Source organism: Mastigoproctus giganteus, chromosome 9 (genome assembly GCF_048544385.1).
Source record: "Mastigoproctus giganteus isolate SK-2022 chromosome 9, ASM4854438v1, whole genome shotgun sequence".
NCBI classification, from domain to species: domain Eukaryota; kingdom Metazoa; phylum Arthropoda; class Arachnida; order Uropygi; family Thelyphonidae; genus Mastigoproctus; species Mastigoproctus giganteus.
The window spans coordinates 10,785,229-10,812,808 of NC_143583.1; the positions used below are offsets into that span (position 1 = coordinate 10,785,229).

The window sequence follows — 27,580 nt, forward strand, 5'->3', positions numbered from 1 at the left end:
AACAATGGGATATAAAGTTCAAATCTCTTATTGTGTCTCTGTTTCCAAACAGCAGAAGTTCTAATACCAGAATTATTTTTGCAATAAGAATATTAGAAAATCAATCAAATTAAACCTGATCAAATATGCAAATTTTGACATAGCACTATGTACGAAATTAAATTAAATGTTGCTCCTTATACGGAACAACATGCAGTCATATCTATTTCAATGTATTCATTTGCTCCATGATGACCCACAGCAGGGCCAGAAATCCCAGACTACTGTATGTACCAACAGTAGCAGTGCAAGAATCACTTTCACCTCTACCCACAGCTCTAGTTAAACTATTAGTACATGTACCCCCCCCACCCCAAGTTAGCAGTTTTCCCACTCACCAATCACTGCCTCCTTAGCATCAGCAAATATTCTTGCAACCCTTCTATTCAAGTGTGTCCCATCCCTGTAAAAACAGTCTCTCCTGTTAAAAACCACATACCATGCTGAGAAATATTCTACCCCATGAGCCTTGCACATTCTCTCCAAGGCTGTATTAGCATTAGTAGAGGCATATGATGCAAGAAAGCAAGCTTATATAGCATCAGCAAAAAAAAAAAAAAAAACCCTTCCCATTTCACCCATCCATTCACTCCAAAAGTTTGTCCAGTTCAGCCTTGAATTTATTTAAGCTGTCAACTTCCATAACAGATGGAAGTTTGTTCCAGCATTTATCTAGGTATGTCTTCCTTTTTTCACAATTCCCCACCAAACACTAATTAACATATTCTAACTAATAATACTATATATGCCTCCGTAGCCGAGTGGGCAGGAGCGGGAGTGCAGTAGCACACGCTCTTTGAGTAGACCGGGGTTCAAGCCCCTGACTGCTGAATATGGTCGATCTGCCAACCTGCACTGGACCAGCGTGGCAGATTATGGTCCATTTCCCTCAGCATGAATTGTTGAGGAGGCTTCCATCCTGCAGTGGGTTGATAATGGCTGCACTTTACTTTTTACTTTTATGACATAATGGTTGCAGTGTATATATTGTCATGGGAAGGCACTACCCCATAAACAACACATACTAATAATAATGAACACCATACTATTGACCAGCACTTCAAATTCATCAAATTTATTTACTATACTCCCTAGTATTGGTGTACATGCACAAAGCTAGCAGTTTTCTGATCCACCTAATACTGCATTAGTAAATATTCTTGCACCCTTTCTATTTAAGTGTATTCCATCCCTGTAAAAGCAGTCTTAACAAGTGCAGACCATGCTGAGAAAAATTCTATCCCATGAGCCTTGCACAATCTTTCAAATTTGCGACTAACTTGCGAATTTTTTTCAACTTTTACTTCTACTTGTTGAGTACTCCACAGATCTCCCACCCTTAATGTCATTAGTGCCAACATGTACAACAATATCACATTTTGTAACCTTAAAAGATATCTGCTCTACAATGTCATCAACCTTTGTTCCGGGCAGACATATCCTGGCCCTGTTCCACCTATCCTTTTTTGTACAATATATTTCCCATTTCCCTGACAATAGAGTCACTGACTACAACTAGCTTTGAGGAATGCCAATGTATTGCCTGATGATCAAATGCAAGCTCTGGCAATGATGCAGGTAGCTGAGAGCTTGATGGCCCCCAATTTAATTCTTTCTAGAACCTCCATCGTGTTCTTCAAGCTCTCATAAAGTCTCATAAGAACATTGAGTAGGAGCCTAATATCCTCACACTGCTTACATCGAGCACACAAAGACATCCCCTTGGCAATATCACATCCCATTCCTGATAGCTCTGCAAACATCAAACAAGCTGTACATTTCATAAGCTGTGCCCCCCTCCCCCAGTTCTCCCCAGAACCACACCATTCCTACTAGTTTGAGCCTTTTGCTCTGCTGCTCTGATCTGAGACATGGTTTTCATTTAAATTCAATATAAGTAAAAGTACTACATAAACAAATATATCTAATGCAGTAATAACACTATGCACCAGTTCTGCTATGAAGTTTACATTATTAATTATATATAATGAGAATTCAAATGTTCTTATCGATACAGCAGTTACACAGCAATAATACTACTACCAAGCTACCCAGTTTGCATTATATGTATTAGGCTATACCATTATGCTTCAAAGTTAGAAATTAATTATAATATATAACAAAATTTTCCAATGCTAACCAAAGTGATTCAAACTTTAGAACTACCTATTTATCACAATTAAAAAATTTGAAATCCCCCCCACCACTCACTCTATTACCATAACAGTGGTGGCAAGATTTGAACGGTTCTACATATATTAAATATTAACCCAGAAGTTCTCTACCTAAATTTAAAAAATAAAATAATGAGAGTGACTAGGACCATAGAACTATCTGTAGACTACAATTTAATAGGATAATTGTGTCAATAAAATGGCAAAACGTCTTCAAAAACTTATCCACTCTTTGGAGAAGAAAATTCTTTGACTAGCATGTGGATACTGAACATGGTGCAGATCAACTATACCTAGCCAGTTATTCGGCCCCATTCCTTATTACTCCACCATGCCACACCTAACAATATGGTAGATGGTAGTTTCACCATTGCAGACAATCCTAACCACACAACCAATACTCGATTTTTCCCTTAAAACAGCCCTTCAGAGTACACAGTCAACATTAGTGGTCCAGCAGACACCTGAGATCACAGGTTGGTGATAGCGTCTCTCTCTCTCTCTCTCTCTCTTTCTCTCTGTCTCCTGGAGAGAGCTACTTCATTGGAGAAGAGGGCATCACTGCTATTTTTAATACTGAATTAGAAGAGAGCATCACTGCTGTTTTTAATTTTGTATTATTAAGACACACTGGCTGCCACAAAGTAATAACATTAATCAGCATGAATTACATTTTATAAATCTACTTACATAACGGAAGTTCCTTTAATGAATTAACTATTAAATGCACTGTAAGCAAGTGTCAATGTCTTGAGCATTAACACTGTTTAAAATACACCACAAGTAAATGTCAATGTATTGAGCACTGTTGTAGACACAGTAGTTTTGATAGCCCAAATTCCAGGATGTCTATTCCAGGGTCTCTAATTGTCTATGCTTAAAGTTGCCGGTGTGCTATTGTCACACGTATATAAAACACTTACCTAATCAGTTCAGGAAATTGCATACATGTGTTTGTGTGCAAGTGCATGCACCAAATGTAGATGAGTTCTCTCTGCCATTCAGCATGATCAGAGCTATATGACTTAGTCAGTGACATTATTAATGCTACAATTTTATGAGGTTATCAAGGGACTCGTGATTAATGAGCTGAAAAAGCCAATGTCTTGTCAAAGTACAGAGGAGTAGGATAACTAGTAGGATGAGAGGGTTAACTACAGATTGGTCAGTATGACCAGTCTGTAGATCATGAAGTCACGAGTGTCGAGTCAAGGGTGCATAATTCATATACAGTGGAAGACAAAAAAACTGCATCACCTTAAAAAAAGTAACATTCGTAGTGAAACATAAGATAGTGTTTAAGTACACTCGTTTTGTTTGTCACAAAGTAGAGGTATTCATCAGATAACGCTTCTATTACATCAGACAATAATTGCAAGGTATTATTGCATTAGCTGTTTCTATAAATATGGCATTGGAAGGGTATACACACTCATTAGTATCCTGCTCTGCGGAGGTGTAAGCATGGCCCCATATGTTCAATTGACAACAAGAAAAAAAGTGCAGCTGTTGCTCTGTCCCAGGAAGGGCTTTATACATGTGCTACTGCTGATAAAATAGGCTGTCACCAGTGCACAGTTTCCCAAGTGCTGAAATTGAAGTGTGAAACCGGTGATATTTTTGAAGAGAAGACTTGGATCAGGCCATAAGAGAGCGACTACGCCTTCCCAAGGTCAATATTTGAAACGGCTATGCCTTCATAATCACCGTGCTAATGCACCTGATCTAAAACTGGACTTTGAGATGGCCTCTATCCAAAAACTATCCAAAGACAGCTTTCAGAATGTGGTCTGCATGCCTATCAGCCCATGAAGTGGGTCCAAAGGTCCGAAGCCTTTGTGGACCCAACAAATGAGGAAGAAGAGACTTTCTTGGGCATATTTCATGGACAAAAGAGCAATGGGACACCATCTTTTCTGATGAATCAAAATTCAACCTGCATGGCTCAGATGGGAAGCGATATGTCAGAAACGAAAATCGGAGGCATACCATTCTGACTGCATAACACAGACTATAAAGTTCCCCGCCCACCAGTCAGATGGTCCGGGGATGCATAACAAGCAAAGGGGGATGCATAACTGTAGGGCGAATTAAGTTTAATAAAGGAACAGTGAATGCAAAAACCTACACTGCTATCTTGGAGGACAGGACTGCCTGAAACCCGTTATCAGGGATCACCATACAGATGTCCAAAAGTGCATTTTTCAACAGGACTCAGCACCTTGCCACACAGCAAAATTGGTAAGTTTTATGATATTTATATTTAATGATTAGTTTGTCATCTTGTCTCACAAGACCTTAAAACATACTTACATCAATGTTTTCCCTTGTTTTTCTCCCTTAAAGTGCAGTCATACCTCAGAAATGCTGGCTTATTTTTTGTTATTTGTTATGTTATTAAGAGCATTAGCAACTCTAATGCTCTTAATAACATAATAGTGCATAACACACGCTCTAAGAAGCGTGTGTTATGCACTGCTGCTCCTGCCCACCTGGCTATGGAGATGCCTGAAATGCTGGCATTACAGTTTTGGACTGGCCCGGCAACAGTCCACATTTGATTGTGGACCCAATTGAAAATTGGGTCCACAATCAAATACACCCAATTGAAAATTGCTAGTACATAAATGTTGTCTAAAATTCCTCAGAAGAAGCCAACAAGTAAGATTCAGCTGCAGAGGAGCATTGTAAGGGTGTGGTACTAAAAAATTGGGCAACCGTATATCCAGAAGTTGATTAACTCTATGTCTGATTGTTGCAAGACTGTAACTGCAGCTCAAGGAGGAACAACAAAATACTGAGGACTTATTTTGCTGATTTACAGTACATAATACTATTACGTTAACTTGTCATTTCAGTTTGTACACATAAATGCAATAAAATGTAGGTTTGGTTTTCATAATTGCCATTTGCACAATTTCTCATATTTCCATTAATTATGCATGCATTTTACCCTTTACCAATTTTACGAATGTTGGTAATATCATCAGTTGATCCCACTGTACAGAATTTAAAAACGGCCTGTAGTCACCTTTATGAAAGTAAAAGCCCTTCCCCTTTAGCCTTGATGGTAGTTACATCTTTCAGTAATTCCCAACATCAGGTGGAGTATTTTTATTGGATTTCATTCTCCGAGATACATATCCCATCTACCAAATTCATTTCTAACAGTTCTGCAACCCACAATGCAGTGCAAAACACATTATTTGCAAAATTCACAAGTGATGCAGTTTTTTTTTGTCCGGCACTGTATATATACATTTTTGCATTACACACTGCAAGCATTTCAGCTTGTCCCACACAGGATGTTGCCATGCAAGCTGAAGCATATTGGGATTACAGACATGATCCTAAGATGGATAAGAAGACGGGTGAAAAACAGGGAGCAGACAGGTTGTTACAAATGGTTGTTCTCCAGAGTAGGCCAGAGTTAAGGGTGGCATCCCTCAAGGTTCACTGTTTGACAACACTCTTATCTAATTTCCTTCAATAACTACTGAGTAATAAAGGGTGCTATGTTAAAATTTTTAAATGATATGAAGGTCAAGAAGGTGGATAATGATTCAAGTCTGAATCACTGTGCATGTTCCTTGATTTAAGCTGAGCTCCTTCAGAATGATATGCAGAGGCTGTACACTTTTCTGAAAGTGGGTTGAATACTTTGGACCCACTGAATTGCTTGCTAAGAGTCCATCTCTGGACTCCTAGTAAGGAGTCCAGAGCAAGACTTGGAGGCCAAAATGAGGGCTATAAAACCTACCAAAAGACTCTTGATGAACTATTCTGTGCAACGCTGCAGTCAAATTTTTGAAAAATTTGTAGATTATATATATCTCTTTTAATACAGCAAACAATTAAATTAAATATGCTATAACCCAATTCCTACAACAGGACAGAAAGCAGCTGAGATGTTGTAACTATGTATCGTTTGTAATTTAATGTGCATCATTTTTCTAGTTTGTGTGGGTGTGTGTCTGTAATATTATATTTTTTTTTATGAAAACCCCAAACACGAAAGGTATCAAAACCTATAGTACTTAGTACCGTGCATGGGTTGAAGGAGAAGTATGGGGAGAGGGGGATGCCGGAAACTTTGCTCTAGAGACTAAACATGGTTTCACCACTTCAAGCCTCCAATAAGCAAAGTGGTGGTATTTCACCGGTTGATGAAAGTCATCTACCACCTATAAAATATACATATAACATTATATATATTAATAACACAATGATCAATAAATTCCTTATATGGGGATACACATTATTTAAATAGACGCGGTAGACACAGTTTAGTCTAACTATGTTAGGAACTTATTGCACCATCTCACATCTCATTAAACATTATCGATTTTAATACTCTATGAAAATTTGAAGGTGATAATTTTGAAGGTGATGAATTTTGAAAGGTGATAATTAATTGCAATTATCAATATGATTTATCAATCATTCATTACTTTTTTAGAAGAATAATGTTTCAATATTCAGTTTTTTGAAAAATCTGATATTTTCAAATTCTAAATTTAATTCAAAATTTTTAAACACCTTCTCATAGTTTCAAATTTTGAAACAACTTGGAAAAAACCTTAAGCTAACTGATCTTTAAAACTATTCCAAATAATATAACACTACATTTAAACTTTAATACAAACTAGTTACATTACTGAAATAAACTTTAAAGACCAGTTAGCTTTAATAGTAAAATTTTATGTACTAGCAATCCTCAGTGGCTCACAATATTGCAGCAAAAACTAATTACTTCTTATAAGTCTGATAATGAAAATAATGCTTTAATGTAAAATTTTACATTAAAGATTTACAACAGGAAGTGGTTGATAGGCTCCAAATTGCATACAGTGTTTATTTAGATTTTGTATTATGTTATTGAAGTTGCAAGGATAATGAAATTCAAAACAGTCAGTTAAGTCATTTTTGAAAATTTTAATTTTCAAACTTAAGAAGAAAACAAGGAAACTTAAATATCTCTTTATCTGCTAAAATACTCTAGTTTCAGATGGATCCAAGTAACAAGAATATTTAAACATGGATATACTTGAAAAATAAACAGAGCCTAGTAATTCTTTCAAAGAAGAATATAAAAGGAAAAATACACAATACCTTGACTGGAAGCATAAAACAAATTTAAAAATATGTTAATATCATCAATGTTTGAGAATATTATGCACATTAGCTTAATCTTACCAATATAGGAAAATTTCACTTTTACAATACAGTTAATTTCAAGGCATTTCAAACTGTTTAAGGAAATTTTAATTACTACATAACACAAGATTATTTCGATTATTATGCTTATATATTTTTGGCACAATAAACTTTCCCATCCTTCAGAAAAAACAAGGGTATTTTGTTTATATTTTCTGGACCTCAGTGGCTCACAATATTGCAGCAAAAACTAATTACTTCTTATAAGTCTGATAATGAAAATAATGCTTCAAGAAGTAATTTTGTTATAAAAATCAGATATCATCATATCAGAATTCAAATAAAATTTCAAAAATTAAAAGAGAAACTACATCCTTCACCTTAGAACAAATTTTTTTCAAATATTTTAAATATTTTTAGTAGCACCATCATGGAATAGAGCAATAGTTTAAAACATTTAGCTGAACTTCAGTTTTCAGGATGGTTCCAAAAGGGGGGGGGGAGAGTTGTTGTTGTTATTTGGTTTTTTAGGAGCATTAGCAACTAAGGCCATATTGCTCCGGGATATGCGATGGTCATTCCCTGAATGACCTTTCCGCATCCTCCGTATTTGGTGGTTATGGGCTCGAACCCCGGTCTAATCAAGAAGCGTGTGCTACGCACTGCTGCTCCTTCCCACCTGGCTACGGAGGCGCCAAGGGGGGGAGAGAGAGAGAGAGAGAGAGAGAGAGAGAGAGAGAGAGAGAGGGGGATCTGCTTTTTTTTTCCTAAATAATACCCATTCAGCAGTTAGGATCTTTCATACGAGAGAAAATTGTTACCAAGTTTATTACCAGATCTTTAAGAATCTACTAAAGACATTCTGTCAAGCTTATACCACATCAACCAAAAAAAAAACCCCTCCCATTTCATCCCTCCATTCGTTCCAAATGCCTGTCCAGCTCAGCCTTAAATTTATTTACAATATCAACTTCCACAACAAAAGATTGAAATCTATTCCACCGATCAACTGCCTGCTAGATAAAGGAAAATTTCCGCACATCTATTCTACAAATTTCTTTTCTCAATTTGAATCTATGCCCCCACAAGTTCTTAATCTGAGCAAGAGGAAGGATACCATCAGCATTCAGCTTGCTCATACCATTGAAGGCCTTATACACCTCAATCAGATCACCTCGCAGGTGCCTAGTCTCCAGGCACTGCTTTTGCAGAACTTTAGCCTTTCTCGGTAAGAGCACCCCGTTGTTCGCCTCACCAATCTTGTTGCCCTTCTTTGTACTCGTTCTAGCAACTCTACATCCTTCTTAAATGAGGCATCCAGACCTGTACACAGTACTCTAGGTGTGGAGTCTTATCAATGAAATATATGAATTTTGTACACAGTACAAAATTCATATATTTCATTGATAAGACTCCATGACTTAGCCGGACAGCCCATCTGCACTACTCAGCAAACTTCATATTTTGACTGCACAATTACCCTCAGGTCTTTTTCACTTTTCACTTCCTTCAGTGCAGTACCATACAGTTGGTATATTTCTCTTGGGTTATTGCTACCCATATGAAGTACTTTACATTTGTCAATGTTAAACTTCAGTTGCCACTTCTCAGCCCATTTGCCCACTTATTTAGATCCAGTTGGAGTAGCATACTGTCTTTACTGTCGTTAACAACCTTGCCAACCTTTGTATCATCTGCAAACTTGGACATTAAACCTGATACACCTTCATCAATATCACTGATAAATATACAAACAACAATGGGCTCAACACCGAACCCTGGGGAACTCCACTAATAACATTTGACCACGAAGAGCAGTGTCCATTGATTACCACTCCCTGTTGTCTCTCATTCAACCAGCCCTTTATCCATTGTAGCAACTTACCCTTAATGCCATACCTCTCCAACTTGTACAGCAGTCTTCCATGTGCAATAGTATCAAAAGCTTTCCTGAAATCCAAGTATAGCAAACCCCCGCTATTCGCGGTATCTGTATTCGCGGTTTCGCGATCGCCGACTGAATATAAAATAAAACCTAAAAAAATGTGAATTTTAAAGCGCCATGAATATTTTCCGTCATAAAAAAACATGGGCGTGACTAGAATTATCTTTCCCGGTCAAAAAAGCGCTCAGTGGGTGGGGGGAGAGGGGTGACAAAATCGCGAGCGTGGATGTTTCTCGCTAATCCTTGTTCAGTATGTGTTACGCTTGTCATGGAAGGTTTCGTCGTTTGCTTTTAATTTATATGCTTATAAATTGAATAAATTTATCAATTTATAAATTGATATGCTTACAAAAATGATAAATCAACCATTTTGCAGTGTAAAACAGACTTTTTCGAGTGTGTTAATGGAAGAAAGTGACTTTATTGTGGACAAATTCTTTCTAACCCGTACAAAAGTATGGCTACGAATAACAAGAGAAATGTGAAAATATCAAAGAAGGTGATGACATTAGCGAATAAAATTGAGTTATTAGATAAAATTTCTAATGGTGAAAGTGTCTCCTCAGTGGCAAAATATTATAAAATCAATGAGTCAACGGTACGATCAATCAAAAAAATCGGAAGAAAAAATCCGCCGTAGGATCCATGAAAATGCGCTAATTGCTTCAAAAATTTGCTCTGTAACTCATGATGTTAAATTAGAAAAATGGAAAAGGCTTTAAATCTGCGGATAGAAGACCGAACTCAAAATAAAATTCCGTTAAGTTCACTCATCATTCGTGAAAAGGCAAAACTCCTTTATCAACACTTTAGCGAAACTGGTGATAGCACTGGCGGGGATAAGTTTTTTTGCTAGCAAAGTAGCTGGTTTGAAAGATTTGTTTGAAATTTCTAATAATTATTACATTTAATATTAAATTGTTTCTTATTTTCATTTCGATGCCATATGCTTGCATTTCACTATGTACTGTCTATGTACATAGTCATATTATGAAGGTACAGATAATACATATATAGACAAAATTTTAGACTAGTTTTTCTTATATATTTCCTACTTTGGAACGGAACCCCTTTATTTCTATGGGAGCCATAACTCAGTATTCGCGTTTTCGGTATTCGCGACATTTCTCAGGAACGTAACCCCCGCGAATAGCAGGGGTTTACTGTATATGATATCAAAATTATTTTGGGCATTCAGTTCCTATATGAATACATCATAGTATTTAATCAAATTGGTCAGACAAGACCCCCCTTTAACAAACCCATGCTGTGTCTTAACTATTACTGCAGTCTTGTCCAGATGATCCTGCAATGCTTCTTTAACCAGTGATTCCATTATTTTCCCTGGAACACAACTTAAACTAACAGGTCTATAGTTAGTTGTGTCACCTTTTGAACCCCCTTTGTGAATTGGTGATACATTTGCACACCTCCAGTCCATGAGGACTTCTTCTGAGTCCAAGGAAGCTCTCATAATTATGGCTAAGGTTTGCTGCCTCCTTTAATATAACTGGATAGATCCGTTCCACCCCCAAGTGCCTTCCATATGTTTAACTTCAAAAAATTCTCCTCCACTTTGCTATCAGTTATTACAAAATCGCTTAGTTCCCTGCTAGAGTTTGATAAACTTCTGGAACTCCCCTCATTGAATAATTCCTTGTGTGTGAATGTAGATGCAAAATACTCATTCAGTTTATCAGCTACCTGAGCATGATCATCAATAGTCAATCCATCTATGTTAAGTGGTCCAATCTGATTCATCCCTTTCCTTCTAGAGTTTACATAAAGAAGAACTCTTTGCTGTTTTTCTTTGCATCCTTTGCCAAAGATTTTTCATAATCTGCCTGTGCTTGCCTAAACTCCTTTGTGACATGATTACAGACTAGCTTGTATCTACCATAGGCTTCTGTGTCACCTGACAATTTATGTGTGTCCCTTGCATTTTTCTTCTCTGACATGAGTCTCATTAGTTCATCTGACATCCATTTGGGCCTAAACCTAGAACAGCATTTCTTAGTTGGAACAAAAAGCCTATTAGCTTCCAAAATTACTCCATTGAATGCTTCCCATTTAGAATTTGCTGTTGGTAACATCATCAGTTTGTTCCACTGCATAGAACTTTAAAAAATCTCTGAGACCAGTAGTCACCTTTACGAAAGCAAAAACCTTTCCCTTTACCCCTGATGGTAGTTACATCTGTAAGTTGTTGTTGTTGATGGGGTTTTAAGTGCAATGGCTACTTAGGCCATAAAGTGGTTCATACTGCCTGTGTTGGTTCATGTGAAATAAGTTAGAAATGGCTATACAGTCCTATTCGTTTTAGGAAGGAGAAGAATTCTGCAAGATTTGATTTTTCGCCTATAATATGGCGAAGTGACAAAGGTTCCTTTAAGCTTGCCAGAGAACTGAATGACATTAGTCAAGCATTATTATACAAAGTACATTCCAGAAGTATGTGTTTGACTGTGAGTGGTGTATGACAATGGTTACACCGAGGAGGGTCATTCCCTGACAGGAGGAACAAATGTGTTAAATCAGTATGGCTGATTCTGGCTCTGGCTAGAATTACTTCTTCTTGTCTGTTTCCAATGGGGCTGGAAGCCCATAATTTTGGTAAAGAGTCCATCGACCTTTACATATACTTCAGATCTTAATTTTGTAATCTGTGAACGGTACTAAAGAATTCTTTGGGGCTGCTCTCGATGGATGTTTGGCAGCATCATCCGCAATTTCATTTCCTGGTATTCCAGTATGGCCAGGTATCCAGCAGAAAATAACCTTTTGTTGTTGCTCTCTCAGACGTATCAACTCTGTTCTAATGTGCTTTAATAGAGGGTGAGTAGATGGTGAGTTGTTTTGCAAGGCTAATAAGGAACTCTGCAAGTCTGTGTATATTTAGCTCTTTTGAATTGACATATGGAAAATATTTTCTATAGAAAGCTTTATGGCATATAATTCAGTCGCGTAACTACTGCACTCTGTTGGGAAAGACAGAGAAATGATAGTATCAGGGAGTACTACTGCTGCGCCCGATCCACTCGCAGACTTCGATCCATCTGTATAAATTTTAGCGTAGTCAGGATAGCGTTGAGTATGTGCTATGTGTAGCTGTTGGATGCTAATATCTGATAGGGAGTGTTTACCCCACTGGTGGAAATAATTGTCACAAGATGGCATGATGACAGACCACGGAGGTTCGGGATCTATAGGATCTTGTAAGATTTTATTGAAGTGTATATCCCAATCTTCTGCTAGTTGTTTTAGCCTAATACCAGCAGGCCGAACTGACTGTGGTTTGTTTCTATAGACGGTCGTAAACTGTGGATTATAAAGTGACCAATTAGGATGGGTCATTTGGCTTTGGATCTTGGTTGTGTAGTTCAGCAGCAGCATCTTTCTCCTGATATTTAGGGGAGGTTCATGAGCTTCAACATACAAACTTTGCATTGGAGATGTTCTGAACACACCTAGTGCTGTTCTGAGAGCTGAATGTTGAATAGGGTTGAGGCGAGATAAAACACTCTCCCTAGCAGAGTCGAAGACAGGTGCGCCGTAGTCTAGTCTTGATCTTATTATGGTTCTATATAAATGAAGCAGGCTGTAACGATCTGGTCCCTATGTTGTGGCTGATAAGACCCTGTTGTTCAGTTTTTTTTGACAAGTAGTCTGGAGATGTTCAATGTGCTTTTGGAAATTCAACTTGTTGTCAAAGAACAATCCTAGTAGACGATTACAATTAGCTATGGGAAGAGGATGGTTATTCAAGTGTGCAGCTCAGGTTCAGGATGCATATTGCGTCTGGAACAGAAGTGAATGGCAGTAGATTTCTGGATGGATAGTCTATAACCATTTTGTGCCATCCATGTCAGGATGTCATTCATTGATATTTGAAGTTGGCATTCAATGTAATGCATGTTTTGAGAATGACAGGAAATTGAGATCGTCTGCGAAAAGGTATGAATCCACAGTTTTCGGAATAAGTTCAATTATATGATTTGGTCTTGGGCAGGACACATAGCTCGAAGACATGATGACAGATGGACTAAGAAAATAACAGAATGGTATCCAAGAGGAGCTAGAAGAAAACCTGGAAGACAAAGGAGGAGATGGATAGATAAAATCCATGAGTTTGTGGGTAGTAAATGGATGGCCAGTGCTCAAAACAGAAGGAACTGGAAAGTTGCTGGAGAGGCCTTCATCCTGCAGTGGATTGAAAATGGCTGATGATGATGATATATGATTCATTCTCATTGCAAACAAGGTAGCGCTGAGAACAGACCCTTGTGGAATTCCTTCTTCTTGGATAAAGATTATAGAGAGAGTTCCCTGATAACGCACTTGAAAGGATCCCCATTGAAGGAAATTTTGGATAAAATATGGTAAATTACCTCTCAGGCCAAGAGAATGTAGATCCTTTAAGATGCCAAAGCGCCATGTAGTGTCAAAGGCTTTCTCGACGTCAAGACAGACCATGACGAGATGTTCCTTTTTGATGAAAGCATTTCTGATATGTCTCGGCTTTGATCATGAGATCCAATTAAGATCGGCTTTTCCGGAAACCAAATTGGTTGTTATTTATCAAGTTTTGACACTCGACGAACCAAGTGAGACGGCGATGTATCATTTTCTCAAGAGTTTTGCTGAGACAGCTGGTAAGAGATATCGGTCTGTAATTTTGAGGAACAGAATGATCTTTACCGGGTTTTGCAATCGGTAGTACATAAGAATGACTCCAGGAGCCTGGGAAGGTATGTTCAGAAAAAATTCGATTTTAAAATATGAGGAGTGAAGAGAGTGATCTTTGATCCAGATTTCGGAGAATTACATAATATATATCCCATCAGGACCAGCAGCACTGTTTCTTGAGTTGGTAAGAGATTGCTGTAGCTCAAACATGGTAAATGGTTGATTATAAGTTAAAGCAGAATTGTCAGTGTAATTCAGTCTGGATTTCTCTGAAACTGTTTTACGTTTTTGGAATGATTGATCATAAGCATTACAAGAGGACAACAGAGAAAATACAACTCCCAGTGCATTTGATATTTCTGTGGGATTAGAGAGTTTTGTCCATTCCAGTTTAGTAGCAGGGTGGAAATTTATTGTTCAAACATTTTATTTTTCTCCAGATTCATCTGATATCGGTATTTTTATTAACTGATGAGGCGAATTTAATCCAAGTTTCTTTTCTTGCTTTGCGTCTGATATAGCGAGCTTTAGCTCTGAACCATTTATACAAAGGGTACTAGGAAAGTTTTGCAATATGACGCAACAATGAATCACAGGAAGCTGCTTGTTGCTGCATGTCGAGACATGTTCATACGTGCATAGTAGCCGCCGCGCCAAGTCGATGGGCTCAGTTATTCATTAGTAGTGAGAGTGTAAAGTGCTTGCGATGGCATCGTGGTCACGAAATGAGATAAGGACAGTTTTGCGGTATAATTTCGTGCATGGTTTAACCATAGACCAGTGCTTAGAAGAAATGACTCTTGCACTAGGTGATGATTGTCCACATCGTACAACGATATTCAGGTGGTATAGAGAATTCCAAAGGGGAAATTCCACTCTGGAGGATTCTGAGAGGCCGGGAAGGCCACGAACGTCAGTTACGGAGGAAAACGTTACTGCTGTGAGGAAAATGCTTGACGAAAACAGGCGAGTGACCTACCAACAGATAGAGGATACTTTGGGCCTAAATGCACCAGCAATTCGTTCGATTCTGCAAGATCATTTGCACGTGAAGAAACTTTGTTCTCTCTGGGTGCCGCATCAACTGACTGAAGAGCAGATGACACGACGTGTGACTTGGTGCCGGGAGATGTTAAAAAAGTTTGATAAGGGACAATCTCGGTATGTGAACAACATCGTGACAGGTGACGAGACTTGGCTGTACTATTACGATCTGCCGACCAAGGCTCAAAACAAAGTTTGGGTCTTTGATGATGATGACGACACACCCGTAATTGTCAGAAAATCCCGATCTGTAAAGAAGAAAATGATAGCTGTATTTTTCAAATCGAGTGGAATTGTGGAACGTGTCGTTTTGGACACGCAGAAGACAGTCACGGCTAAGTGGTATACTGAACAATGCCTGCCTAAAGTCATTGGATCTATGAAGAACCTGCGGCCAAAGTCAAGAATGGACACCTGGTACCTCCATCACGAAAATGCTCCAAGTCACCGCGCCAAAGCCTGCACCGAATATTTGACCACGACAGGACTGAAACTTCTGGAGCACCCTCCCTACAGTCCAGACCTTGCTCCCTGCGACTTTGCACTGTTCCCGCATGTGCAAATGAAGCTAAAAGGGAGGCGGTTTTCCAGTGATGAGGACCTTCTACGGGCTTGGGACAACGAGTGTGCTTTACTCCCTAGTGAAACTTGGCAGAACTGGTTTAAAGATTGGTTTCGGAGGATGGAGAGGTGTATTGAATGTAGAGGAAATTGCTTTGAAAAAATTAAATAAACAAAGCTGTATTGCAAAACTTTCCTAGTACCCTTTGTAGTTAATGAGATTGGAGGTGGTAGGATATTTGCGGAAAAGATTCCATGCTTGGTTTTTCTTTTTTTTTGCATTATTGCAATCTTCATTCCACCAGTAATTTATTTTTCGTCTATTTCTTGCTTGATATTGAGGAATGGTGACAGATGCGGCTGCCAGCATTTAGCATTAGTAGAGGCATTTGATGCAAGAAAGCAAGCTTATGCAGCATCAGCCAAAAAAAAAAAAAAAAAAAAAACCCCCACTTCCACTTCACCCCTCTGTTCGTTCAAAATACCTGTCCAGCTGAGCCTTAAACTTATTTAGGCTATCAACCTCCACCACAAGGGATGGAAGTCTGTTCCACCAACCAATCACCCGCTGGCTAAAGGCAAATTTCCGCACGTCTATCCTACATCTGTCTTTCCTCAATTTGAATTTATGCCCTCTCAGGTGATTTTTCTGAGCTAGAGGAAGAATCCCATCAGCATTGAGCATGCTTAAACCATTCAAGGCTTTATACACCTCTATCAGATCTATCACATCACCTCGCTGGTGCCTAGACTCCAGACACTGTAATTTGCAAAACTTAAGCCTTTCTTCGTAAGAGCACCCCTTTGTTCCATTCACTAATCTTGTTGCCCTTCTCTGTACTCGTTCCAGCAGCTCTACATCCTTCTTGAAATGAGGCCTCCAGACCTGTATACAGTACTCTAGGTGTGGCCTGACCATCGCCTTATACAATGGAATAATCACCTCCTTATCCCTGCTGGAAAAATTCCTGTATATCATTGACAATACTCCATGAGCTACTCTTGCAGCCCGTCTGCACTGTTCAGAGAACTTCATATCTGCCTGCACAACCACCCCCAAGTCCCTTTACTTGTTTACTTGTACCGCAATGGCTCCCAGCAGTCTCTGAAATATCATGCATCTTGTTTTTCAGGCTTCTGCTCATTCTAATAGAAGCAGTGCAAGAATCTCTTTCACCTCTGCCAGTGGCTACTGTCAATCTATTGGTCTTTGTCTCCCCCCAAGCTAGCAGTTTTCCGACCCACCTAACACTGCCTCGATCGCATCAGCAAATATTCTTGCACCCGTTCTATTTAAGTGTATCCCATCCCTGTAGAAGCAATCTCTCCTGTTAACAAGTACAGTCCAGGCTGAAAAAAATTCTACCCCTTGAGCCTTGCACAATCTTTCCAGGGCCGAATTGATCGACAAGGCTCTCATCATATACTCCCTCCTATCGTGTCTGGGCAGAATTGCAGACACTTTCAAATTCAACCCTAAGTGAAAATTAAAACAAATTTATCACTATTATCCTACTTCTGCATATTTTATAAGCTCTGAAGAGGGCAGTTGTTGGCGCATAGGCTTCTGTGGCCATAATGCACCTCCCAAGGTTTTTGCAGTACTTTGATCCAACCCTGAGGCGGGAATCAAACCCGCGACCTTTCGGTTGCCAGGCAGGCACTTTACCCACCCGGCTAGCCTGGTCGGCTAGCTCTGAAGAGGGGTACTAAACGATATGACTAGGCCTAAAGTAGTAAGCAAAATAATTGGGAACTATAGTAAATGCATAACCCCGGGGGCTCACATCTGGTGAGTATAGGCTTGGCACACCCAGGGTCCTGAGGTGGATATTATAATTCATCTCCTTCTTGATGATTCCTTTCTACTTTTGACTCTCTCTCTCTCTCTTTCTCTCAGGGTAACTTGGGAATTTTTTTTGGCTGGTGCAGCATAAGCTTCAGGCTTTCTTCCACCATATTACTAATAATAACAATAATAACAATAACAATAAAAAGATGGAGCTTGTTTAGAAGACCTTTATGCCAAACACGATCAAAAGCCTTTGAGATGTCAAGAGCAACTACTTGTGTTTCACCGAACCTTTCCATTGAATTAGTCCATAAATGGGTAACATAAGCAAGAATATCACCAGTGGATCGACACTGACGGAATCCATACTGGCGATCGTTGATCAGACGGAAGATTTCTAGGTAGTTTAAGAGTTGGCGGTTAATTGATTTCTCCATTACTTTAGAAAGAGTAGATGTTTGTTTGTTTGTTTGGGTTTTTTGGCGCATTAGCAACTACGGCTATAATGCGCCAAGCCTAGGTAATATTTAAATATTTTTTTTTTTTTTTTTTTTAAATTCTCGGTGGCCTAATTAGTAAGGCCACCATGTCCAGATATATGATAACATATATATTAAAAATAAATCAATAAAGAGGTAACAATAACATAAATTTTAAATACAATTAAAAACTTTTATTGATTTAAAATAGCTAAAAACAGCAGATACGTTGTCATTGTCTGATAAAATCTGACTGAGTGTATACGGCTCAGTCAGATGGTTAAAAGCGGTAAAACGGATATTGCTAAAATCTGGACAGTCAATTAAAAGGTGTCTAATTGTTAAAATTGTGCCACAGGACACACACACATAGGAGGGTCATCAGCCCTCAGCAAAAAAGAATGAGTCAAATGACTATGTCCTATGCGGGTCCGGGCAAGAACAACTTCCTCCTTACAATTCCTGCGCAGACTAGACTGCCACGGTTCAATTACAGGCTTTATACAATATAGTTTATTGCCAGTCTGTCCATTCCACGAGTCCTGCCATTGGGAGTGTATGTTTTGGTGTATTATTTGCCTGTAGTCTGTATAGGGGACTGACAGGCAGCGATTATTATTGGGAATTGCTGATTTGGCTGCGGCGTCAGCCAAATCATTTCCCCTAATCCAATGTGGCTGGGAATCCAGCAGAAGCAGATATCGTATTCACGTTTACGGAGGAAGTGAATCTTCTGCTGAATACTAGACAGAACTGGATGAGGATTATACCTCACAGATATCAAAGCCTGTAACACGCTGAGAGAATCGGAATATAAAATGAACCGTTGGTATTGGCATTTACTAATGTGATCCAAGGCTAACTCTATAGCATGCAGCTCTGCAGTAAATATACTGCATTCAGAGGGAATCTGCTCCGATGTAGTGCTGTCTGTAAAGACAGCAGCAGATCCCACATATGATTCCAACTTCGAGCCATCTGTGTAAACTGGCGCGAAGTCAGAATGTTCAGCTCGGTGTGCTGAAAAAAAGCTGCAGGTAGACCGACGGTGGAGTGTCCGACTTTCCCCAATTTCTAAAGGACAAGTCACGTGCCGGGACATGAGCATGCCAGGGTGGAAAGGGTTGCTTTGGTGTTTGGGCAACCTTGTCTACCTTGATATTAAGTTCTTTGAGTAGCTCTTGGAGACGAATATCAAAAGGATGATTGGCAGTCTTACGGGTATTGTATAAATTTTCCCACCGTGGCTCAAAAACGAATGGCCATGTAGGATGGTCTGGCAGGGATTTCAGTTTTAAAGCATACTTTAAAGACAACTGCTTACGTCGAAGCGATAACGGTGGTTCGTTTGCTTCAACGTATAAGCTCTGGACAGGAGATGTGCGATATGCTCCAGTAGCAATACGTAGGGCCTGATGATGGACGGGGTCCAGCCACCGCAGGACACTGTCTCTGGCTGAGGAATATACCTGGGACCCATAATCTAGTTTGGATCGCACAAGTGCACGGTAAAGCCGAAGAAGGGTACATCGGTCTGCTCCCCAAGATGTAGAGGAGAGCGAGCGGAGAATATTAAGCCCACGTGTACACTTTGTGCGGAGTTGACGAATATGATCCAAAAAGGTTAATTTTTTATCGAATATGAGTCCCAAGAATTTTGTGTTCGCTGCTACTGGAATAGCATTTTGTCCGAGCCTTAATTCAGGTTCAGGATGAAGATTACGCTTGCGACAAAAGTGTACGCAAACGGTCTTCTCCGGCGAGAACCTGAAGCCATTAGCAAGTGCCCAGGAATTCAGACTATCAATGGCTTTCTGCAGTTGTCTTTCAATAACCCTCATGTTGCACGACTGGCAAAAAATGCTGAAGTCATCAACATAGAGGGCACTGTTTACAGTTGGAGGAAGTTGTTCTGTGATGGAATTTATTTTGATGGCAAAAAGCGTGACACTTAATACTGATCCTTGTGGTACTCCCTCCTCTTGGCTAAAGGAGCGAGAGAGTGAGGATCCCGCACGAACTTGGAACGATCGATTGGCTAAAAAGTTTTGAATAAAAAAGGGCAGATGCCCTCTTAGGCCTAGGCTATGTAAATCTTTTAAAATGCCAAATCTCCAAGTTGTGTCATACGCTTTCTCCATGTCAAAGAACACCGACAACAAGTGTTCACGTTTTAGGAAAGCATCCCGGATGGATGCTTCCAATCTAATAAGATGGTCCAAAGTGGACCGGTTCCTTCGGAAGCCGCACTGGATGCTGGAGAGAAGGTCATTTGATTCTAAATACCATATTAAACGAGAATTGACCATTCTCTCCAGGATTTTGCACAGACGGCTAGTCAGAGCAATAGGAAGATAATTGGTGGTGACTTTTGGATCCTTTCCTGGCTTAGGAAAGGCAAGAACGATTGCCTTTCGCCAGGAGTCCGGAAACTGCCCTTCAGTAAAGATTCTGTTATACAGAAGGAGCAGACAATCCATAGATTTTGGTGAAAGATGTTTAATCATTTCATAATGGATGCCATCTGCTCCAACAGCACTTGCTTTGGAAAGAGTGAGGGCTCTTTTCAGTTCCTCTATAGTGAATGCCCCATTGTAGGGATAGAGGCCCTTGGTCTTAAAATTAAGTGCTTGTTTTTCTAGTTTATGTTTCAGGACCAGGAACTCTGGGGAATACGAAGATGTTGCAGAGATGTTAGAGAATGTTTCCCCAAGAGAATTAGCTATTGCAGGTGGATCTGCAATAGCGCATCCATTATAATCTAGGATTGAAGAAGGGTGGGATGTATATTTTCCCTTCATTTTCCGGATTTTATCCCAGACTACCTTAGAGTTGGTAGACTGGTTAATAGATGATGTAAAACGGATCCACGATTCCTTTTGACTCTGACGGCGGATATATCGTGCTTTGGCTCGTGCACGTTTAAAGGTTATAAGGTTGGTCGTGGTGGGATATCGGCGGAATATCCCCCACGCTTTGTTTTGAGCCTTTTTTGCTGCTGTGCATTGTGAATTCCACCAAGGTTTAGGAAATGGTGGAAACTGGGCAGATGTTTTTGGAACAGCATTCGCAGCTGCTTGGACAATATTTTCTGTGATGTACTTAACTGCATCATTGATAGACTCTTGACTGACTGTGCTAAGATCAAAATTTGCCTGATGTTGGAAGGCAGTCCAGTCAGCCTGATCAATCTTCCACCGTGGTAACCTAAAAGGAAGACATGGTCTCCCAATGTGTAACCAGGTTATCACGGGGAAGTGATCGCTTCCATATGGATTCTCCTATACTTCCCAAGTGAGTGAAGGGAGTACAGAAGGGGAGCAGATAGAGAGATCAATGGCAGAAAAAGTACGGGTAGGCATGTGGAAGAAGGTGTTTGTTCCAGTATTTAGAAGGGAAAGGTCACTGAGCATACGCTCTATGACTCGTCCCCTTCCATTGATGTTAGCACTACCCCACAGGGTGTTATGTCCGTTAAAATCCCCAAGAAGTAAGAAAGGGGGAGGCAGTTGCGTAAGAAGATCATCAAGGTCTTCCTGGGAGATGTCAGTCCCAGGTGGCAAATAAATGGAGCACACAGTTAATAGAAATCCCACTGAAAGGCAAATTGCAACAGCCTCTATGCTGGTTGTAATTAGCAAAGGCTGCACTGGGGTCTGGTTACCCACAAGGATAGCCACTCCCCTATGTACAGGGCCATCCGCAATTCTATCCTTTCGAAAAATTGTGATGTTGTGCGTGGTGGGATCATCATTTGCCTTTAGATATGTCTCCTGCAAGCAAAAGCAAACAGGCTCGTGCTTTTGCAGGAGGGCCTTGATGTCATCAATATTTCGCCGGAATCCACGACAATTCCATTGTAGGAATTTAGCCATTATTTTGGCTTGGTGGGTCCATCAGGCGGCTTCCGAGGTGCTGAGGGCTTAATTTTATCAGTCTTGGATTTATCTTTTTTGGGGAAGAATGGACGCTGTCCCGTGTCCATTTCTTCCTCCGCAAAGAGTTCCAAGACTGAATCTTCGGGTACCTCCTTCTGCTCGACATCCATCTTTTCTTGGGTACTAGGGGGGGACTTCCCCTTTCTTATTCTTTTCTTTCATAATTACCTTAGTTACTTGTGGAGCATTAGGAGGTACCGATATAGGAGTGGCGGCTGATTGGTCCTTTTGTGCAGGTTTTTGAGAACTTAAGAGATACCGCGCGATGGGAGTGAAAGACTCCTTTGGAGGAATGGTCATGTCCGTCTGAGTTCCGACGGAACATCTCCCTGCTACCTTCTGGGCGTAGGTAGGTTTGTTGATATTCAGGGGTTTGACCGATTTCCTTGCCTCCTGGTATGATATATTTAGCTCTGCCTTCAGCCGTTGAATTTCTTTTTCTTCTTTCCACCTCTGGCATGCTCGTGAGTAGGCCGGGTGTTCGCCTTCACAGTTAATACAGGTGGGTTTTGCGGCTGAACATGCTGTTGTTTCGTGGTCCTTTGCACCGCATCGAGCGCATGCAAGGACTCCACGGCAGGCCATTTGAGAATGTCCATACTTCTGGCATTTAAAACACCGTAACGGGTTCGGAACGTATGGACGCACTGAACAGTTGATGTATCCAGCTTTAATCTCGTCAGGAGGTTTAGGAGAGTTAAAAGTCAGGATAACGCTCCTGGTTTTAACAATTTTTCCATCCCTTCGTGCAGTAATTCTCTTGACGGCAGTCACTCCCTGTGGTTTTAATTCGGAGCAGATTTCCTCCTCGGTTACGTCGAGAAGGTCCCACTCCGAAATGACACCTCTTGATGAATTGAGTGTTCTGTGTGGTGTCACTGTTATAGGAATTCCTCCGATTGATGTTACTCGGAGTAGATGTTCAGACTGCCTGTCATTTTTTGTTTCAATCAAGAGGTCCCCAGTACGGAGCCTCTCAACTGACTTGGGTGAACCTGCTAACCCATCCAACCCTTTTTGTATAAAAAAGGGTGACATTTTTCCAATTCGTTTTTCACTGGTTGAGTGCATAATTAGGAACCTTGGAACAGGCCCTGATGATATTTCTGTTCGCTGCCTCTTTGTAGCAATAATGCTATCTGAATCTATATCAATGTTTTCAGATAGGGACCGGGTTGGGGCCCCTGAAGGAATATGTTTATCAGGATTCATGAAGTTTTTTAAATTGTTCAGTGCCCGGGCTCCCCACCCACCACGGAGCCCAAAGGGACGCCCACTACCCGGCATGCAATAAATGCGCTCGGGAGTGGGATGCCAGGGCTACCCAGACACTATACCCGCACCGCCGTCAGCCTGAATCCTGTCCCTCGGACTGTGAGGGTAGGTGCATGGCAATGACACGGTTGACCCTCGCAGGCGAGCCTACTAGCCGATTGATCCTAGCCGGGCCTTCCAGGATCTCCCGTCTTGTCAAAGCAGGGGCCAAAGTGGTGTATTGAAGCTGGGCCCCTCAACCACCAGGATCCCCCTTTCCGAATTTCCACGGGTCGCAGCGCACGGCAAACACGCCGGATTCCATTGATGTAAGCCTGGAACCTGGGCTGTGGGCGTTGGATCCCAGTGATGCTAGTCTGGAAGTCCAGCAGCGTCACTGGGAGGTCCCCTCACTACGTACAGGTGCCCACGTCGAGGGGAGAAAGAGTAGAAGTAATTGCAATGGGACAATAATTGGATGGGAGGGATTTGTCACCCTTTTTAGGAAATGGCTGGATATGAGCAAATTTACAAGCAGAAGGAAACACACCTTTGGAATAAGAAAGTGAAAAAAGCCGGCAAAGAATTGGAATAAGTTCAGGAGCACAGGTTTTGAGAACAAGTGGAGAAATACCATCAGGACCTGGAGTTTCTTAGCATCAAGATTCATCAAAATCCTTCTGATATCCTTTCCACGGAAGACCACAGGAGGCGATGAATGGAGCGTGTTGGAAATGGTGGGAGGTGTTTTACCAAGATCATTTATACGTGAGCTGGAAGAAAAATGGGATGCTAGCAGATCAGCTTTATCTTTGGCTGAAGTGACAACAGAACCATCTGGTTTGGACAGAGGTGGGAGCAGAGATGGGCAAAAGTTGCGGCCAATAGCTTTGGCAAGAGATCACAATGCTCGGCTACCATTAGGGCAAGAAGCAAGTTTTCTACTCTTAGCCTGTTCAAACTCTAGTTTGGACTGATTAATAACTGCTTTACAATTTTTGCGAGCTTTGGTGTAGTCAGAAAATGAAACTGAAGAATTAGAAACAAGCCAATTACGATATGCAACATTCTTCTCTTGAACAGCCTTAGCACTTTTATTGGTAAAACCAAGGTTTAGATAAAGAACGAGATTTTAAAGTGAAGTGTGGGATAAAGGATTCCATTCCTGCAAGAATAATTTCACTGACACGATCTGAGCAAATGTTGACATCAGAAGTTTTGAAACAGTAATCAAGATTACAAGATTATCTAGCTTACTGCCTCAGTTTAATACACCTCTGGCATTCCCCTCCCTGAATGACTGCTCATGTGTGAATGTAGATGCAAAATATTCATTTAGTTTGTTAGCTACCTGAGCAGGATTATCAACAGTTGAACCATCGATATCAAGTGTACCAATCTGATTCATCCCCTTCCTTCTAGAGTTCACATAAGTAAAGAACTCTTTGCTGTTTTTCTTTGAATCCTTTGCCAAAGATTTCTCGTAATCTGCCTTTGCCTGCCTAATCTCCTTTGTGACTTAGTTAGAGACCAGATCTATCATAGGCTTTTGTGTCACCTCTCAATTTATATGTATCCAATGCATTTTTATTCTCTGCCACATGTCTAATTCGTTCATCTGACATCCATTTAGGCCTAAATCTTGAACAATACTTCTTAGTTGGTATGAAAAGCCTAGTAGCTTCCAAGATAAGTTCTTTGAATGCTTCCCATTTTGAATTTGCTGTTGGTAACATCATCAGTTGGTCCCACTGTATAGAATTTAAATACTGTCTCAGACCACCATAGGCACGTTTACGAAATCAAAAACCCTTCCCTTTACCCGTGATGGTAGTTATCTCTTTGTGTAAATTCCACTTCAGCACACTGTGATCACTGCCACCTAGTGGTTCCTTTATCTGCGGATTCATAATGCATGAAAAATCACTACTGATAACCAGATCAAGAGTATTACTCCCTCTAGTTGCCTCTCGAACATGCTGCTGTAGAAAACAATCATCCAATAAATCCACAAAAGCCTTGCTAGTGTGTGAGTGACCAACCCACAAATTCTAGTCAATCTCTGGGAAATTAAAATCCCCATTATAAAACACTCTGATTTACTGGCCCACTCTATATCTCTTCACAATTGCTCATTATACAAATCAGATTCATTAGGCCTATAACACACACCTACTCTCATTTTTCCTTTCCCAGTGCTTATGTCACACCAAACAGACTCAACATTGCATTGTCCACCAACATCAACTGGATGCACTTCCTTAGATTTTATGTGTTTCTTAACTAACAGCATAACCCCTACTCCCTTCCTGTCCTGTCTATCCTTTCTGTACACATTGTACTTCTCTGCACTGCTTATGTCTGTGTGACACCACATCTCTGATATCACAACAATATCTTCCTTTGATGTCTTGACTAGCTCATCAATTTTATTAACTATACTCCTAACATTGGTGTACATGCAAGTATATATGCACCATTCAAGGCCTTATACACCTCATTCAGATCACCTCCCAAGTGCCTGGTCTCCAGACGCTGCAATTTGCAGAACTTAAGCCTATCTTAGTAACAGTAATCCTTTGTTCCATTCACTAATCTCGTTGCCCTTCCCTTCATGCAGGCAGAAAATGAACCTGTAGATTTGGATGCAAGCACAATTGCAATAATTTTTTTTAAGATTACAGTACAAAATATAAATATAACGAATTGTAACCACTGTCTTGGCAGTGAGGCTGATGGTATTGTAAAGACAGCTTTATAGGAGAGTAAGTAGTCATAATTATCCATTAATTAATTTCAACTGATGTTTTATTAATCTTATTAACCAAATTAATAACTAATGTAAAATTATTTAAACCGTTAAAACTTAATTTTTTACATAACGGTTGCTAACAGTTTAACTAATTCAAGACTAAACCTTAACAAATAACAAATGTGTAATCAAATAAAGTGTAATAACATATATTCAAATTAATGAGTAATAATGTGTAATCAAAATTAACAACTTTATGTAAATCATACCACCATAATTTACCAGTTCTGCTGTCTTTACAATCACTAAAGAAGTGGTACAGGAAGTACTACAAAACATCTAAGAATAATCTGTAGTTCTTTAAGAAATTAAAGGCAGATTACACTCCATGCAGGTTTAAGTGCTCATTATTTGACCAATTTCTAGTTACTATGATTAAAAATAAAAAGAAATTAACTATCACTAGCAATATGCATACTGCAACAAAGAAATATATTAACAAATCTGCATATACTTACATCCTCTATCCATCAGACCTTTGGAAAGCAAACAAAACAAAAAAATGGTACATTCAAGAAGAATAATTTTAATTATTATAAATTAAAGTTCAAATATACTGAATATCGAAATTAATATTTTGATATTCTGTATATTTTGAGGTATTGTAATGATGACATGCACATTGCTATAGATGTTTCAGCGTGCACCAGCCTGTTCTTGGCAATATGCAGTGAGCATAAATATACAAAATAATGAAATATAATTTGAAAAAAAAAAAAAAAAAATGTCAGCTGTCGCATTCAAAACTATTTGAATAGCCGGGACAACCAAAGTCAGAGAGGAAAAATATAATATAATATCATATTCCCAATATGGCAGCTGACTTTCCTGGGTGAACACAAGCTATGAACCAAGTCTTCTAAAAAAATGAATGCATTTACAAACCTTTGTATTTTAAGTTCTAAGTATTAATTTTATACACTTTCCAATGATTATATTCTGATTCTTAATTCCCCCTGAGGTTTTAATATTCAGTTACAACTATTCTTTATTTTAATACAGTTGTGACATTTGTAATACAAAAATATCTTTCAGGTATGATCAATTACACATTTGAAATTACAGCTGCCCATCAATAAACAGTCACTTTCCTAACAATAGGGGAAAGTCACATGAAAAAATTCCTGAAACTACATTTGTTCTGACATTCTTTACCATTATCACTGAAACATATTAACTGAATACAATTCATGCATAGGCCACAGGATATAGTCACTCTAATTTTAACAACTTGCCAAAATGTTTGATAAGCAGAAGAATAATGACCAATATCAATCTTTCAAAATCAGAATAAAATATATAGTAAAAAAAAGTATATATTACAAATACAGCCTATAATAAAAAGTCAGTTAATAACAAGGTATTAACCAATGTACTTTCAACTTAATAACCTTAAAATTTAAGAAACATTCTGTGGTAATAATAAAAAATAATGTGCATATCTACAACTCCTGTTTATCTGTAAAGATAAATGTGTGACATGAAAAAATATTCATGTGAATCTTTACTGCGGCAGTAATTGGAAAGCATGATAATGCCAACTATAATTATTATCAAGAAAGACACTTCTTTGTATGCATTTATCAGAAATAAATACAATAGAAACTAACTAATAAAAATACACAATAAAAAAAATAATAATATACATCCCAGCTCCTATCTTGAAACCTTCCTCAAGTGTTGCCGTCAGAGTTACCAT

At 39.4% G+C, this 27,580-nt stretch overlaps 1 protein-coding gene across 4 annotated transcripts in view; it reads right to left on the bottom strand.

The window, feature by feature from the left end:
• Positions 1–27,580, bottom strand: part of LOC150080048 (uncharacterized) — a 477,066-nt gene that overhangs the window by 280,952 nt on the left and 168,534 nt on the right. For 3 of the 4 annotated variants that reach the window (XM_090381621.1, XM_090381619.1, XM_090381620.1), the window contains exon 5: positions 26,340–26,357. The exons of the other annotated variant lie outside the window; for it this stretch is intronic. In XM_090381621.1, the coding sequence (XP_090237747.1) occupies positions 26,340–26,357 (18 nt within the window). The remainder of the gene's footprint in view (positions 1–26,339; positions 26,358–27,580) is intronic. 4 annotated transcript variants of the gene reach the window in all.